The sequence below is a fragment of the Talaromyces amestolkiae genome, assembly GCF_001896365.1.
Source record: "Talaromyces amestolkiae strain CIB chromosome Unknown scaffold10.1, whole genome shotgun sequence".
Taxonomy (NCBI): Eukaryota; Fungi; Ascomycota; class Eurotiomycetes; order Eurotiales; family Trichocomaceae; genus Talaromyces; species Talaromyces amestolkiae.
The window spans coordinates 267,274-284,284 of record NW_024468046.1 but is presented as its reverse complement, the minus strand read 5'-3'; the positions used below and the strand labels follow the sequence as shown (position 1 = coordinate 284,284).

At 48.2% G+C, this 17,011-nt stretch overlaps 4 protein-coding genes across 4 annotated transcripts; 3 read left to right on the top strand and 1 right to left on the bottom strand.

The window, feature by feature from the left end:
* Nucleotides 1-109: 109 nt before the first annotated feature.
* On the bottom strand, nt 110-1,643 carry BHQ10_005575 (uncharacterized protein; the record flags this gene model as incomplete). Its single annotated transcript, XM_040878066.1, has 6 exons — nt 110-861; nt 915-1,211; nt 1,258-1,337; nt 1,391-1,396; nt 1,444-1,545; nt 1,600-1,643. 6 exons carry the CDS (start codon nt 1,641-1,643, stop codon nt 110-112), a joined length of 1,281 nt encoding a protein of 426 aa, XP_040734079.1.
* A 379-nt stretch (nt 1,644-2,022) lies between these two features.
* Nucleotides 2,023-10,033, top strand: BHQ10_005574 (uncharacterized protein; the record flags this gene model as incomplete). The annotated part of the gene is made up of 10 exons (XM_040878065.1): nt 2,023-3,190; nt 3,237-3,323; nt 3,379-3,922; nt 3,974-4,696; nt 4,747-5,173; nt 5,870-6,143; nt 6,206-7,571; nt 8,127-8,169; nt 8,216-8,338; nt 8,408-10,033. 10 exons carry the CDS (start codon nt 2,023-2,025, stop codon nt 10,031-10,033), a joined length of 6,381 nt encoding a protein of 2,126 aa, XP_040734078.1.
* Nucleotides 10,034-10,855: 822 nt separating this feature from the next.
* Nucleotides 10,856-12,630, top strand: BHQ10_005573 (uncharacterized protein; the record flags this gene model as incomplete). The annotated part of the gene is made up of 4 exons (XM_040878064.1): nt 10,856-11,300; nt 11,351-11,427; nt 11,481-12,293; nt 12,367-12,630. The coding sequence occupies 4 exons, from the start codon at nt 10,856-10,858 to the stop codon at nt 12,628-12,630; spliced, it is 1,599 nt and encodes a 532-aa protein (XP_040734077.1).
* A 1,081-nt stretch (nt 12,631-13,711) lies between these two features.
* Nucleotides 13,712-15,887, top strand: BHQ10_005572 (uncharacterized protein; the record flags this gene model as incomplete). The annotated part of the gene is made up of 6 exons (XM_040878063.1): nt 13,712-13,929; nt 13,983-14,769; nt 14,824-15,014; nt 15,062-15,184; nt 15,235-15,411; nt 15,467-15,887. The coding sequence occupies 6 exons, from the start codon at nt 13,712-13,714 to the stop codon at nt 15,885-15,887; spliced, it is 1,917 nt and encodes a 638-aa protein (XP_040734076.1).
* Between the last annotated feature and the right edge of the window lie 1,124 nt (nt 15,888-17,011).

The window sequence follows — 17,011 nt, the reverse complement described above, 5'->3', positions numbered from 1 at the left end:
CGGGTCAAAAAAGTCCTCTTTGATGTGTCTAGAAGGTGTTTCATGATATTGTTTCGTCAACTCGTCTACGTATAGCACTCAAGCAATGCGTTTCCTCGTGATCAAGGTATCACGAAAAAACGAGCTTGTACCGGAAATCAATGGTGAACGCAGGGTCACTGACTGCGATTTCCTGCCCATCAGACACCAGGTCCTTCAGCTTCAACCGTAGATTAACCCGCGTCTGTTCTTCTAACTGAGGCGGGAACCGTTGGTATAGTGTTTTCTCCTCGGATCGCAAACTAGGCTTCTTGAGTTGTGCCTCTGCTCGCTCGCCCAGATTTTCTATAAATTCTTCCAGAGTGATTTCAGGGTTAACATGGATCGTGCGTGCGAGGTTACCGCAAACGGGACAGTCTGGTTTCTGTTCTGCGGTAAATGTATAGGTGTATACACCTTCCTCGCCAGCATACATCATGTAGTTGTCCAAGTACGGGTTGCATGAAGTAGCAATCTTCAAAGCCTCGGATGTTGTAGATGCAGCAATAACAGCATTAGTCGACGCGATGGCGGGGATGATGTTCTTCACGACACCCTGCGTCAGTTGAAAGGTAACTCCGGGAATAGAGAATTGCTTCGCGCGCTCCAAGGCGTGTTGATAGATCCAGGAGATGTGGTCGAGGTCGTCGCTGTCGAATGGTTCGTCTTTCCGCTTTTCCTGCCAAGCAATTTGATGGGCCCATTCGATACAGTGCTGCGGTTGTCGGGGAATGGTGGCGATTGTGCATAGTGGAACAGCAGCTCTGGGGGCGTGCATATCGAGTTGGCATTCAATGCACGATGTGAGTGATGGAAGAATGACGCGAGCTTGTCCTTTGAAACCTGTTCATCGTTAGTAGAGAGCAGCAACTGAATTATGCGCACAATCAACATACCCTCTGTACCCCCATCAATCAAAGGTTTCAAACTCTCTGGATTCTCGGCATCTACCATGCCAACAAGGGTCGAGTTAATCCATCGGCGTGCTTCAATACTATCCAATCCGCAGACAATGATCTTGAACTGCATGTAGTAGTCTTCGTCTTTGTCTTGGATCTTTCCGACATATGGCGTGATTTTGACTCCCTTGACACGTTTCTGGACAAATGCTGCTGCAACCTCGGCTTTGGGCTTTCCTACATCAGATTGACGGAATAAGAATTGGCGGTTGAGGTTGGAGATGTCGATTGTATCTGAAAAATGTTAGCTGAAGAAAAGTTGATTGTTAATGTAACATACCCATGTCAATGACATGAATATCTTTGAAGCCAGAAAGCGCAAGATTCTTCAATATCTCACATCCTAGCCCTCCAGCTCCGCTGAGCACTATTAGATGCGGCGTAGATAGCATTGGCCCAGAAAAAAGACTCACATAACACTATGATAATCAGTTACTGTTCACTCATGATCATTAGGAGTGCTTACAGAACTTTAGACGTCTCCAGCGCATCGATGGTCTCCGATCCGGGTACCCAATCTTCATCACTGAAGGGGCCTGGTTTGCTCAAAACCTTGTACAGATGTTTCCTACAAAGTGAACGTTCAGTCATCTCTTTTTCTTCATACAGTAAGAGATATTACCATCGTGCACTCGAAGAGTCTGTAGTTATTTCAAGGGAAGGCATGGTGAGAGATGAATCGATATAAGGTATGTAAGGTTGATGTTTGCCTGCCTGGCGAGTTCGCGGGGCAATGATCCTTGTTCAGATTGTGTTGTGAATCATCAACCAAACAGCTCGAATAGAGTACAGTGTATGACAGTATGGCTCTATAGTGGACTGTATAATTTCTTGTGTTTCTCTTATAATCTGTCGAATGTGGTGGTGTTACCTCAACTTGATAGTTGTTGTTGAGTGGAGCATGAGATGATTGGCGGGGCGGCGTTATAATAACCCGCGGCTCCGTGTTCGAGGAAAGAACTATCTGACTCGTTGCATCGACCAAGAATGAGCTTCTTTTCTCAAAAGTCATGATGAGACTTTTGAAATTACAACATAAACGACAATGGATGGCTTGTTGACTGCTGTTCAGACAAAGCGCATCGAAGTGTTATCAGAAACGGCGGTGCGAAGTGTTGACGCTTTAGATCCAGAAGCTCCGTCCACCAGAAATTTCACCAATGAGACCAACACACCAGAGGCTCTCTTGCAGCGTCTTCAGGAGCAACCAACCGAGCAGGGGCTTTATCAGATTTTGAAGGCGTTGGATCCGTCGCGAGCTGGAAACGACAGCGCGCTTTTTGACATACGACTTCCCGGCCCACTTCATGGACAAATCCTGCATATTCTAGTTAACAAAACTATCCCCGATCATTGGAGCAATGTCGAAAAGAGCAATCTAAAACTCCGAGGGGCACTTTTGCGATGTTTCTCTAGTGTCGTAGGGCTACGGGCTCTGGTGGGATATATTCAGATATCTAATAACGCCATACGGTCCAAATCAGCCAAAGATAGGGAGTCAGGGAAGGTTCTGGCCCTAAGAGATGTCATGTCATTCACTTCCACATTATTGAAGCCCAGGGACTTTGTTTCGCGAGTCTATCATGACAACACGATTATATATGATTCAGACACTAAACGACGTGTGGCTTGGTCAGAACTTTGCTCCCTTCTATCGGGAGGAAAAATTCTATCCACAGCTGCTGAGGCCTTGACTATTATCAAGGACAACGAAGAAGGCCATATCAAATCATGGATCAGTGAAGGGCATGCCTTTGCTGAGTGGCTTGGTAAGAATGTGAGCTACATGATGGTGCAAGGTGCCCATGACGACGATGATCTCTGGAAATTTGCAGCTCTCATGTTCGGTCGGTCGACAGGGCTAGGCTATACCGATAAAATTGTTCACGAAGTATATAGCGGGGTAATTGTGGACGGTGGAAATTCTCCTTCTTGGGGCCTTTGTTTCCGACATCTTCGGCATCATGAGCGAAGCGCAATCCTGCAAAGCATTCTGAAAGATATTCAAAAACGGTACTTTGCTATAGATGAGAAGAGCATTTCAACAGCCGGCTCAACCGTGGGCGGAATCGCTGCCCTTCTCATTGAAATTCTCAAGGACATCGCCAGTCCTCAAGAGACGCTTCGATCCTGGCTGTCAAATGCAAGTACCAATGTGGTCACCACTTTCGGCTTACGTCGTGCTCTTGTTCTACTAGTGGCAAAAGATCCAGGTAAGTCTTTTCTCATCTTGCAAGATCTATCTTTGACGCCTTATAGACTCTCTACGGCAACTACTGGAGCAGACTTTCCGCGACTTTGGGGATAGCTTCAGTATCAAGCACAGCTTGATGCCCACTCAAGAAGGTAATTCAGTCTTTTCCAAAACCAAACTCCTTACGGTAAACTAAAATACAAACAGCAAATGCACAAATACTCCTGTTGACTGCCGGGTACCTGCAAAGACTCCAACCTGCAGAGTTACATGCTATCGGGCGGTCATCACTATATCTTAATGCTGTGTCGAATCGATTAGCCGCCTCCTCGACAAAATCTCGCTTTCTAGGTATGATTGTCGGTATGGCTATCTCTGAACTAGTCGAACCACCAGGAAAAATGATGAAATTTGATCTCGAAGGATTTGACAGCGGCGATGTTCAATGGTACCTTGGTTTGACCAGGGTTGACGATAAGATAAGCTCTATTCAGGACTTACACCAACTGGACTTTGGAAGAGAGAAAATCAGCCAGCCCAAAAAGACGTCCGAAGCTAAGGTTGCCTGGGCACCGTCCTCTGTTCAGAGGGAGAGTTCGAAAATAGTCGCCATTGAAGAAATCATTGATGATGATGATGATGCCGAGGACGAAGAAGAGGGGTTTATGCCTTATGCCAAACCAGACAGCGACGCCTCTGACTCGGAGGATGACCCAACTCTCGTGCAGAGAGGCAAAGTTACGGCCCCTGTGTAAGTTCAAGATTACATCGGTGATGATAGATATCGACTAACGTGTTATAGCTACATACGAGATCTGGTTGCCTACTTGAAGGACTCTGAGAATGTGGATCGGTATCACCTGGGCATAACCAATGCGGCCTCGTTAATTCGCCGAAAAGCTGGATTTGGAACTGAGCTAGTTGAGAATATTGATGGACTTGCATTAGTGATTATCAGTCTTCAAGATAGCTATTCCATGCCAAACTTCCACGAACACCGTCTTAAAGCTATGATTGCTTTACTTGCCGCGCAGCCAATCCGCATGGGTCGATACTTCACGGCGACGTTTTTCGACGGAGACTTATCACAAACTCAAAGATCGGCTATTCTGACAGCCATGGGTCTAGGTGCCAGAGAAGTTGCTGGTCATGGCGAAGAGGATGCCAAGGCTCTGGGACTACCCTCGGCTTCTGCGCAGGCCGACTTCCCGTCTAAGAAACTGCCTAGTCATATTCAGCAATTCTATGACACACAGAAAGAGGTCTCGCCCATTGCTACGCTTACGGAGCGATTGTCTCGAACATCACTCCAGCCATTGGCACTTGATGCAGCGGACGCAGCGTCAGGGCCTAATGCACTGAAAGTTAGAACTTTTTCATCGCGCATGGAAGTCGAGCGTCAGCGTCAGCTACGCGAAGCTCAGAGGAAGAAGAAAACAATTTCGAAGGATTTGCACAAAGACTTGACCGAGGGATTCTTCTATCCTTTGGTTGGTAGATTTGCGGTCATGCTGCAATCACGATCGTAAGTTTTCCGCTCTAGGTAAGAGTATAGGAACTGACTATTCCACCAAGTGTATCTTCATCAGGCCACAACCCGTTTTACTCAGCGAACATTCTGCGACTATTCCTCCAGACAGTAACTCTCATAATCTCAACGTTAGGCCCTAACACACCAGCACTCCCAACGATCAGCCAAGAAACACTCTCCCTTATCTTCGCCCTCCACGGCAGCGCCGTTTCAACAGAACCAGTCGTCCTACCAGCCCTACTCTCCCTCTTCCTAGCAGTCATCGACCTGAACGTCGCAGCCGGCTCAACGGCAGAAGAACGACTCGTCACCGACCATGGGGTCCAAGTAATCGAACTTCGCGATTGGTGCAATGATGTTTTCGAGAAAATGCCGGCTACTTCAACTAAGAGTGTACAATCTGCAGAGAAGATGGACGAGACAGAGCAGACGCGAATGCTTGCAGCTGGTATTTTGGTCAAGTTGGGAGAAGTGATTGAGAGATATCAGGGTCGGTTGATGGGTATTAATGTTGGGTTTAAATACTAATAATCAATGCTTTAAGCATTCAGAAACTTGTTACATGTAGTAGAACTGAAATGATAGCTCATTGCTCATTGGAATATCTCACTTGTGTTCTGATAGGAGTTGAATGTGCTTCTTTTTTAATCTAGGCCATTCACCCGGGCATTTCCAGCTTTAGGTGCTTTTATTCACACGCCTGGGTCCTTTTGACGCTGTCACATTCTGATTGCCCTGTTTTGTTATTCTGTCCCTTATTCTTTTTTCTTCTCCTCACATTTAGTTTCTACCATTCCCCTGGTTCAAGACAGCAGAGTTACACTCTGCCTGATAGTTTTTTGCATACAGACAACTCATAACCTATCTCTCAAATGAGTCTCTATCAACAAAATGCAACAGATCTCTCTTCCCCAGTGTCATCCACGGCTTCAACCCCGCTGTATCGAGTCTTTCGGGGCCTCAAATCCACACAGGTCATCTCGATTCCGCCCACGGACGCGGCATGGCGTACAGCTCTCAACGACCTCAAGATGATATACCTTGAGGGAAGATGGAGAGAATGTGAAAGTAAATGTCTTCGTTTGGTTGGGTATTGCAAGGTCCGTATTCCAACATAACCGTTTAGTATGAGGTAAGATGAGATGCTGATGAGCTATGGATTCACAGGATTCGCCCTTTACTTATGCATACTTGCTGTTTCTGATCGGTTGCTGTGTTGAGATGTATGCGAGGAATATGCATCAGTACTCAGCAGCAAAAACAAAAAAGATCGACGATGCTGCGATTTGGTTCGAGAGGTGCAAGATTATCTTGACGAATGCTATCGAACTGCCCAGTGACAGCGATATCGAGGATGTCGTCTCAACACCACGAGTTCCCCTCTTAGAAATGGGGTCTCCATTCTATGGCTCTGATAACTCGCCCCTGGTTCAAAAGAAAGGTATTTAAACTGCCCTTGTTAGTAACTTCATCGAAAGTTCAGACTAATCCTTCATTCTACAGAGAGAATCGAGCGCCTGACAAAAAAAATCAGCCGACTAGTTGACGGGGGCCCAAATAGTTGGTATTGCGACGAAACCGACCCTTTTACGTTAAACAATCCCGCCCTTCAGAGAAGGTCTTTGTCGTACACTCAGCAACAACTGACGCCCCCTCCGCTACGTATTCGCAAGGGTATCCCGCTGCATGTCAATGTAATGTCACCCTCACTCAGTTCCATGAGCTTTGTTTCGGCAGAAACAGATCAATGGGATGAGACTATGATGAATACACCAATACAACGGTATGGGGGTGGGCTTCGGTCGTTGGCGAGTATCATGGAGGATATGAGTGATTATGGCTGGACACCCGAGACGTGGAACTACAGTACAATGAGCAGTGGTCACGATCTCAGCTTCCAACAATACCCAGTAACATCAACAAACTCATTCTCAGTCGATGACCGGAATGGTTTTACCTCTCAGGCAATCTACGAAGCAAGAATTGAAGAAAAAAAGGAAGCATTGAGGGCCGAGATCGACAGACGAGTCGCAGAGAGAATGCCTCAGATAGATGAGCCGATCCTTGTGAACTCATCAAGTCTTGCTTCCCCTCCAAAAACAAAAAGAGAACTGCCTCGCTCAGTCAGCGACATGATCCGCGATTGTTTGGGAAAGGAAGGAGCCGAGAACATTACGCCTTCCTGCCTGAGGCCCATCCCGCATTCGTCCAGTGCAAAGCCGCTGCCATTATGTCTCAAGCCAAAGCAGATCATGAGAGTGTCGGACTCGGACAAGGCTTCACTGTCTCGTCTGCAGCGTGCTTGGGAGGTGGCGTCTTTCGGCCGGTGGTACATGGCAGACTCTGACTGTCACTCCCTGTCTCTGGTGAAGCGGACATGGCCACAGCTCTGTGAATCGTATCATCTCGATACATTCGCCAGCGACGACAATCTCCTCGAAGCACGGATCGCCCGCTTCGATCACCAGCTCGCTTCTCTGGTCTACTCTCTACATCACAACATCTCCGATCTACACCAGCTAGCCACCGACATCAACCACTATCGTACACTACACCTCCAGACCCAAAAAATGCCTCCCTCCAAATCATACTGGAGCTTTCCAGCCTTGTCAAAAGACGTTACCGACGAGAATAGCAACGACGGTTTCGGTGGTAATCAACATCCCAATCGCGGTACAAAGGATATGAAGTTCAATCTAGGGTGGGCTGCGCCAGGAACAATTCTCAACGAGGGCAAAGCCGCGAGAATTGAGAGATTGAGGAAGGATGGGTTCAATACCGTGGGTTTACGGAATGCGCAGCGTGGGCACAAGGGTACCGAGTGGTATTCTTATCTATGTGAGGATGCTTTGAAGGATGTTGCACGTTTGTAAGCATGGCATTTATTGAGGTTGTAGACTGTTAGTACCTATTGGTGATATGAAAACGTGGGGGGCATCGGACAACGTTGCGAGGATGTCAGTTCATGATTCTATTACTCCACAGATATGCAGGGCAGGGATCAAGTCAGTCAAAGCTATTGGCCTAGAAATACTCTACTCGTGGACAACGTAGTCATTCCCCATACGTAGCCTTACAGAACAAGACTGACAACTCCACACATCTCATCCTTCCCCTCATCCAGACCCTTCTTATCTCACCCCCGCGCACCCACTCAACCTGCTGCTTCGGCCTTCGAGACGAGTCAATGGACAAATCGGAATCTGTCTTTGTGCCTTACTACTTCCTATTTCGCATTCCGCCGGTTGCTCGATTCCGGTGCTGATACTGCTGATTCCCCGAGTGGTTGTTATCGCGTTAAATCTATAAAATGACAGCTTTCCGCTAGTATATGTCTACCAACTTGCTAGAGCAACGAGTTCGCTATTATTCATCATGTAAGTCTGAGACTCTATCTGAACGAATTGCTGTTAATAAAGGCTAGGGGATACACAACTGCATTCGCCTTTTTTGAAGCTCTTTGGGAGGTACGTTCCGTCTACCTTCTGTCTGAACATCGTACTAACTGCCCAGGCCGGCGTTCAATATGTCTTTGTCAACCTGGGAACCGACCATCCCGCTATTATCGAAGCACTAGTCAAAGGCCAAAGAGAGCGCAGAGATCAATGGCCCAAGGCAATCACCTGTCCCAACGAGGTACGTCAGCAGTATGCGGGTAGCATCGGCTCCAATACAAAGAATACGAAGATACTAAATCGAACATAGATGGTCGCCCTCTCAATGGCCGATGGGTACGCTCGTCTCACGGGAAAGCCACAATGTGTCATTGTCCACGTCGACGTCGGCACGCAAGGTCTCGCTGCTGCCGTCCACAACGCCTCATGCGGCCGAGCACCCGTGCTCATCTTCGCGGGTCTATCACCATTCACGCTTGAAGGAGAATTGCGGGGCTCAAGGACGGAGTATATCCACTGGATACAGGATGTACCCGACCAGAAACAGATCATATCGCAATATTGCCGGTATACAGGCGAAATCAAGACGGGTAAAAACGTCAAGCAGATCGTGAATCGCGCATTACAATGGGCTACTAGTGATCCTCAGGGACCGGCATATCTGGTCTGTGCTAGAGAGATTATGGAAGAGGAAATCGAGCCATATTCTTTGAAGCAGGAACAGTGGGTGCCGGTTACGGGATCCGCGCTACCATCGAGTGCAGTCGAAATGATTGCGACTGAGCTGGCGAATGCAAAAGAGCCTCTGGCTATTGTTGGGTACAACGGTCGCAAAGCCAGCTCTGTCGAGGAATTGGTCAAGCTAGCCAACTCAATCAAGGGTCTTCGCGTGGTCGACTGCGCTGGATCGGATATGAGCTTCCCAGCAGACCACCCTGGTTGGCTGAGTTTACATTTCGGACGACATGACGCGGTCAAGACGGCGGATTTTATCTTGGTTGTTGATAGCGACACGCCCTGGATTCCTACTGTCTGCAAACCGAAGGAGTCGGCAAAAGTGGTTCATTTGGATGTTGACCCATTGAAGCAGCAGATTCCGATGTTCTACTTGCCGTCTATCGCTACTTTTAAGGTCGACTCTACGACCGCATTCAAACAGATTAATGAGTACATTGCTTCGAATTCGTCACTAGCTCAGACGTTGAATAGCCAAGAAGTGAATGAGCGACAGAAACGAGTTGAAGAATCATACCGAAAACGGCTTCAAGATATTGCGGATTCTGCAGCGACTCCTGACGGTGGACCAGGTGCTTATCTGAACGCCAACTATCTCATGGGTCAACTCAAAAAGGCGGCACCTCAGGATACCATCTGGGCGATTGAAGCAGTTACTCTGACACTACAAGCGGCAGACCATCTCCAATGTACACTACCAAAGTCTTGGATTAACTGTGGCGGAGGAGGATTGGGTTGGTCTGGCGGCGGTGCCCTCGGCATCAAGCTCGCCAGCGACGACCAACATGGCGGTAAAAACAAGGGCAAGTTCGTCTGCCAGATTGTTGGGGACGGCACGTACCTATTTACTATTCCGGGATCGGTCTACTGGATTTCTCGTCGCTACAACATCCCCGTATTGACCATTGTCCTCAACAACAAGGGCTGGAACGCACCTCGCCGAAGTCTGTTGCTTGTCCATCCGGACGGCGAGGGCTCAAAAGTCAGCAATGAAGAGCTGAATATCTCATTCGATCCAACGCCAGACTATGCGGGAATTGCCAAAGCGGCTGCAGGAGGAGAGTTGTGGGCTGGTCGCGCGAGTACGGTTGGGGAACTTGCGGAAAAGCTTCCGCAGGCTATCAAGAGTGTGTTGGAAGGCAAGTCGGCTGTTCTGGAGGCGCAATTGGATGGGACGGTTGGAAAGTATGTGGAGAAGTAGATTGCTAGCCTGCATAAGTAGCATTATCAGCATGAATACCATTCATTATACTCAAGCTCGTGTTCTCCACGTATACAATTGTACCATTGTTCTTATCGATAAGGATACCCCTCCCGCGATGAGCCGAGAGTAGCCTCCGATAAGCGACAAACGTAATAGAACTGGTATCCCAAGCAAGTAATGTAGCAAATTACCTAATTAATACCATCGACACCGCTCGTGGTACGCAAATTAGTCAAGATCTTTGCCAATGACCTGCGCAAGTGTTGCGAATGGCTGTTGCGTTGGCAGTCTTGCGGTCTGAAAGACGTGCTGCTGTCCGACGTCGGAATGTCTCCGATTGTTCAAATGTGAAGTCTGCGTAACAAACAACACAGAACTGCATTACGATCGACCAGGATACAGAGTCAATGTATACTAGAATGATCAATCTACTGCTATAAATACATAGTAAAGACGTCGAAATGTCGAACTATGGGACCATCGCCAACAACAATGTACAGCTAGCGTAATTTACTGTTCTTTTTGCCTGGATACAGCTAGAGCGGTACGTAAATACCACGTCTCTGGCAGGCAATACGTCGGAATTACGCGTCACACACGCCCTTATCTCGACAAGCAGCGATAGCGGCGATCCACCATCTTTTTTTCCTTCCTTTCTGGTACAAGCCTCACCAGAAGCTCCACGCCCTGTGATTATTTAGTGACTCATGCACGTCGTTTATCTCGGCAATTCGATGCCGTGTATATGTATATACTCTCGTACTCTGTCAGACCGAATTGCAACTACATCGCATCGCTACACAACAAACAACCGCCAAAATGAGCCCCTCCGCAGTCGACATCAACGTCCAAGCCGAAACCGACACCACCGCCGTCCTCGTCCCCAATCCGCTCGACCCCAACGCCCTCGCTGCATGGCGCAAGACCGGGAGCGTGCCCACGGGCACCGCCGCATTCTCCAACAGCGACATGTTTAAGAGTGCCGCCAGCTTCAATCGACCCAAAGCCAAGCGATGGGATCATTACATCTCTACTGAGGCGAAAGCGCGAAAACCGTCTTCTCTCAAGGGTGCGGCGAAGTATTTGTCAAGGCCCGGTATGATTTCGCTGGGTGGTGGGTTGCCATCGAGTGAGAATTTTCCGTTTCAGGAGATGAGTTTGAAGGTGCCCAAGGCGCCGGGTTTCTCGGAGGAGGAGACGCGTGTGTCGGGTACGACTATAACGGCGGGGAAGCATGATATCAAGGATGGAAAGAGCTTGTTCGGTATGATCGTAAACTATCAATCAGGGTAAATAAGCAGCTGATCTGTGCAGATTTGGAGGTTGCGCTCAACTATGGACAGTCAGTAGGCTTTGCGCAGATGCTTCGATTTGTCACGGAACATACAGAGGTATTTTCTCCCTCCTCTTCTACCAACAAGTTCAATCTCAATTGACATTTCAGATAATTCACGACCCCCCATATTCGGACTGGCAATGCTGTATGACTGTCGGAAACACAATGGCATGGGACGCGACTCTCAGAGTCCTGTGCGAGCGAGGCGACTATATCCTTACCGAAGAATACGCATTTGCTAGTGCTTTGGAAACCGCCGCTCCTCTCGGAATTCATATCGCGGCAGTGAAAATGGACGAACAAGGTCTTCTTCCCGAAGATATGGATGAACTCCTCACCAACTGGGACGAAAAGGCCCGTGGCGCCGCAAAGCCACATCTTCTATACACCGTTCCATCGGGTCAGAACCCGACGGGAGCCACTCAGAGCGCTCAACGACGAGCAGAAGTGTACAAAGTCTGCCAGAAGCACGATGTCTATATTGTCGAGGACGAGCCGTACTATTTCCTCCAAATGCAGCCTTACAAGGCTGATGTGCCGCCTCCATCTTCCCGCGAGGAGTTTTTGAAAGTCCTGTTGCCATCTTTCCTCAAGATCGATGTTGATGGCCGCGTCCTTCGTCTCGAGTCATTCTCCAAGGTTCTGTCCCCTGGATCTCGTATTGGTTGGATCGTTGGCTCGGAGCAGATCGTCGAACGTTTCGCGCGTCATTTTGAGTCGTCAAACCAGAATCCTAGTGGATTCGCGCAGCTCGCTTTGTTCAAGCTTCTCGATGAAGAATGGGGTCATTCGGGTTACTTGGATTGGTTGATGCATTTGCGCTTGGAGTACACCCGTCGTCGGGACGCGTTGCTTGATGCTTGCGAGAAATATCTCCCTCAAGAAGTCACTAGCTGGGTTCCGCCATCTGCTGGCATGTTTGTAAGTTGTCTTCTATCTCTCGATGATTTCTCTCTCTCTCCTCGTAATCTTTTTCTCAGTCTAACGACCACAGCAATGGATCGAAGTCCCCTGGAAACAACACCCCGGCTACTCGCAAGGAAAATCACATGCCGAAATCGAAGAAGCAATCTTCTTGGCTTCCGTTGACCGTGGTGCATTGTTGTCGCGTGGAAGCTGGTTCCGCTCCAATAAAAACATGGCGGAGGACAAGATGTTTTTCCGAGCAACGTTTGCGGCGGCGCCGGCGGATAAGATGCAGGAAGCTATTAAGAGGTTTGGCGATGCATTGAGAGTGGAGTTTGGGTTGGCGCAGTAAATAGTGGTACCTGTATATAGTCTAATTTATACTATATTGTTGTGGATAACAATCTATATATATATAGTTTGACGTCGACAATTGTCTGAGATGATGTCTAGATCTGCAATCGTACGCACTGTACCCGGGTATGTAAGTAAACCCTGCCAATTAACAATTTCTTACAATGTTTTCTTACAACATTGAAGTCGGGAGATAACGATGGATACCATCCGAAGAATCATTTACTAGATGCATCATGAAATAATAATCTATTTCTGACATGGCCAAGCCGAGCATCTTGTTTTTAGAACATTTCCCCGCCGCCTGTCCCACGCTCTCTCTCCAATGTTGAGTCTGCTATCTTGTTTGTTAGTTGTGTCTGAGACATTATGCACATCCTTATCATCTGTTTTGGGTTTGATGGAGATCAGTGATCGACCATGCTCCGGGGGACGTTGTTGGCTGGCCCAGACGCCAAGTCGACCAGCGCATCCTCCACTACGGAGTAGGTACTAAATAAGATCAGCTTTGTTCCAGGAACACGACACAACCTTCCTCTTCGGTCGTCACTGTGGACGTTCAATGAGGCTGTGAGACCCGCAACGGTGGAACTTGGCCATGAGCCAAATATTCAGGGGCCTGCTGACTCCATCACTGATTCGCTCTTCATTGTCCAGCAAATTTGTTTCACGTTGCGGCTAAACCTCCGAAATCATGATCGCTGCTTGCCTGGAAATTATGCAACCACTGGAGTGCTCCACAAGTGCACAAGGACGTACAAACGCTGTCAAACAACTCGCGATGTCTCGGGTGCCCGGCAGCGAATCGTGGATGGTCAGGTTTAGACTGCCCTGAGAGATAACAATGATTTGGGTTACCCCTGTTCAAGTGTGCTCCGCTACTGCGGCCATACCTAGTCGCAATTTCTTGACTCGGCTTGTTGAGGAATCAGATAAAATGACTCCATCGTAGTCCTCTCTGTCTCTTGGCGTAGGATAAGGTACAACAGCACGAGTCACAACTTATAAGAGTCATCCGTCCCTCTGCACCTTTCAGTCGCTCTTTTCTCACGCAACGTTGTCGCTAAGGTACAATTAACATGACTCGCATTGTATCTCTGACGGCCATCGTGGCAGCTCTTGCTGCTGTTGTTGCAGCTCGTCCTGCTCCCAGCACTCATACTGTCCACGAGAAGCGTTACGGACTTCACCATCGCTGGACCAACCCATTGCGCGTCAGATCGGAATCTGACATTCACGTGAGAGTTGGTTTGAAGCAGAACAACCTCCACCGTGGTCATGAATACTTGATGGATGTGTTAGTCAATCTATCGTGCTACGGTTAATTGACATACTGACACGCTGATACAGTTCGCACCCTGACTCAAAAAACTATGGCAAGTTCTGGACAGAAGAGGAAGTGACTGAGATGTTTGCTCCGTCCGACGAATCTGTCAACGTCGTCAAGGCGTGGCTCACTGAATCTGGTATTCGCGATGTCCGCATCACCCACTCGGACAACAAAGGTTGGCTCGCTTTTGTTGCGACCGGCGAGGAGCTCGAAAGTTTGTTGCACGCAGATTTCTACCAGTACGAGGACTCAGAGACTGGCAACACCGCTGTCAGCACTGAGAGATACCACGTCCCTAAGCACATCAAAGAGCACATCGACTACATCACCCCTGGTATCCGTTTCCCATTCCTGCAAAAGCGCAATGCTCTCAAGGATCCTCTACGAATTCCTACTCCTCCTCATGTCCAAGCGAAGCTGGCGGCTAGCGCGGCTGACTGTGCTGACGCTATTACCCCGGACTGCATTKCTCAATTATACCAGATTCCTCCAGTCACTATACCCCCTTCTCCCAGCAACTCTCTCGGCATCTTCGAAGAGGGCGACCAGTACAGCCAGGCTGATCTAAACTCTTACTGGGCCGCTTACCCTTCCTACGGCATACCAAACGGGACATCACCCATCTTAGAGTCCATCGATGGTGGAACAGCTCCTGGCTCTATAGTTGAAGGTGAATCGAACTTGGACTTCTCGCTTGCTTTCCCCATCGTCTACCCGCAGAATATTACTTTGTTCCAGACCGACGATCAATACTGGTCTCTTTCCGGTAAAGGATTGTTCAATACTTTCCTTGATGCTATTGACGGTGTACGTTTTCTTCTATCTCATCAACGATGGGCATCAGCTAACTTAAACTGAAAGTCCTACTGCACATCTTGCTATGCGGGCGAATGTGGCAATGCTGACATCGACCCTGTCTACCCCGACACTCATGGCGGATACAAGGGCCAACTCATGTGCGGTACTTATAAACCCACTAATGTCATTTCCATCTCTTATGGTGCCGCGGAGGACTACATTCCCCAATCGTACTATGAGCGTCAATGCAACGAGTTCGTCCCATTGATCCCTAGTATATGAATCAAGCTGACGTGAGCAGATTCATGAAGCTTGGTCTTCGCGGTGTCTCGGTCCTCTTTGCTTCGGGAGACTCTGGTGTCGCTTCCCGCTCGGGTTGTTTAGGAAATAGTTCTACCATTTTCAACCCCGATTGGCCTGCTAGGTATGATTGTTTTCTGTCCATCTCATTTTTCGAATACTGACAGCCTTCAGCTGCCCGTATGTCACCGCCGTCGGTGCCACCAAGATCCCTGCCGGAGGATCTGTCAGTGGCGGTGAGGTTGTTGCCAACGACCCAGCTGGTCATCCATTTTCCTCAGCTTATGCTAGCGGTGGTGGTTTCAGCAATCTCTTCCCCATTCCCGACTACCAAGCAGATGCCGTCGCCAGGTCAGTATTCTTGTCGCTTGCCAGATATTGATTGTCTCCTACTAACATGCTCCAGCTACTTCGCCAACTACCCTCCCCCCTACCCATCCTACAACAGCACCGTCCTCGGCGAAAACGGCGGTCTCTTCAACAGCTCCGGCCGCGGCTACCCCGACGTTTCTGCCGTCGGCGACACCATCCCCATCTGGATCGGGGGTGACTCCGTCATTGAAGGTGGCACTTCCGCCGCTGCCCCCATCGTCGCATCCATCATCAACCGTATCATCGACGAGCGTATCGCAGCTGGAAAACCTGGTCCAGTGGGATTCTTGAACCCTGTGTTCTACGCGAACCCTGACGCATTCAATGATATCACGAATGGCACGAACTCGGGATGTAATACTGCTGGATTCTCGGCTGTGCCTGGATGGGATCCAGCTTCGGGTCTAGGAACGCCTAATTATCCCAAATTGAGGGATGTTTTGATGGCTCTTTGATTGGTCCAATGCCGTTTTCTAGTATTCAATAGATAGAGAAGAAGGTCTACACGTGATTTTTGATTAATAAAACCATCTCAATGAGGAGTAGCATATAAATATTTGTCTTGAATACGTACTGTATAGAATGGTTACATAAGCGCCAAGCCTTGTTCCAGACAGGCAAAGTGGCGGAAGATCTGCAGAAGCCAACAAGAAAAACGTTAATCCGACATCTCTCTCTATACTTTATGCTTTCTATCTTCAATCTACTTCACTCTCATTCTCCATTCTTTGTTGCTTTTGTTTCTATTATCTTTGTTGATCATTTTCAATACCCTTCATCGCATAGCTCTGATTGTCTTGCTGTTTGTGGTAGCCCATTCGATTACTTTGTACATCCCTTCGTTCAAGGTTCGGGGTTCCCCAGAGTCTAGATCTTGGTAGGTTTGTTGACTCTATGTTCCATGGATCGATATACATCGAAGTTCTTGCTCTACACATATAACTATCCCAACTTGGATGCCTCATCATGAGATGGACTCACTGATGGGTTTGTTCAGGCGCTGTCCCAATTGCCCCTTGCCCCTTACTACATCACATGACCTCAACCATCGATGCCTGATGTTCCCTTTCACCTTCTTTGTGCTAACTTGCGTATAGATTGTTTTAAACCCCTTGGTATACTTTCAAGACTTGTCTATTTTGTTACTTGTTGTGGCAGATATACAAAGCAGATTGGCCATCAATTGTCTAGACCGTTCTACCGGCCAGCACATTCACATAACTTCAATACTTGTTTGAGGTTGGGGTTGCAATCAATAAGCCCTCAAATCTGGTGCAGATTCAGTGCGTGCACACCTTCTCGCTTAATTGGTTGCTTTCTGTGAAGTTTTATAGGTACTTCTCCCAGCACTGTCCTGAATCCAGAAAAACTATGAATCTGAAGCTTTCATACTTCATGGTTGCATCTCATCTTGAGCAAAAGTGGGGCTATGTAGAGCTCGCTAACATCAACTAATCTTTCTAGGTTATCCCACTTAGACTCCAGATATGGCTTGATCCTGCTCTATGGCGTCAAGCTCATGTCTCTTCTATATATCGAGTAACAAGATATCGGAACAGTGTCTTTGTTGACCCTTCAA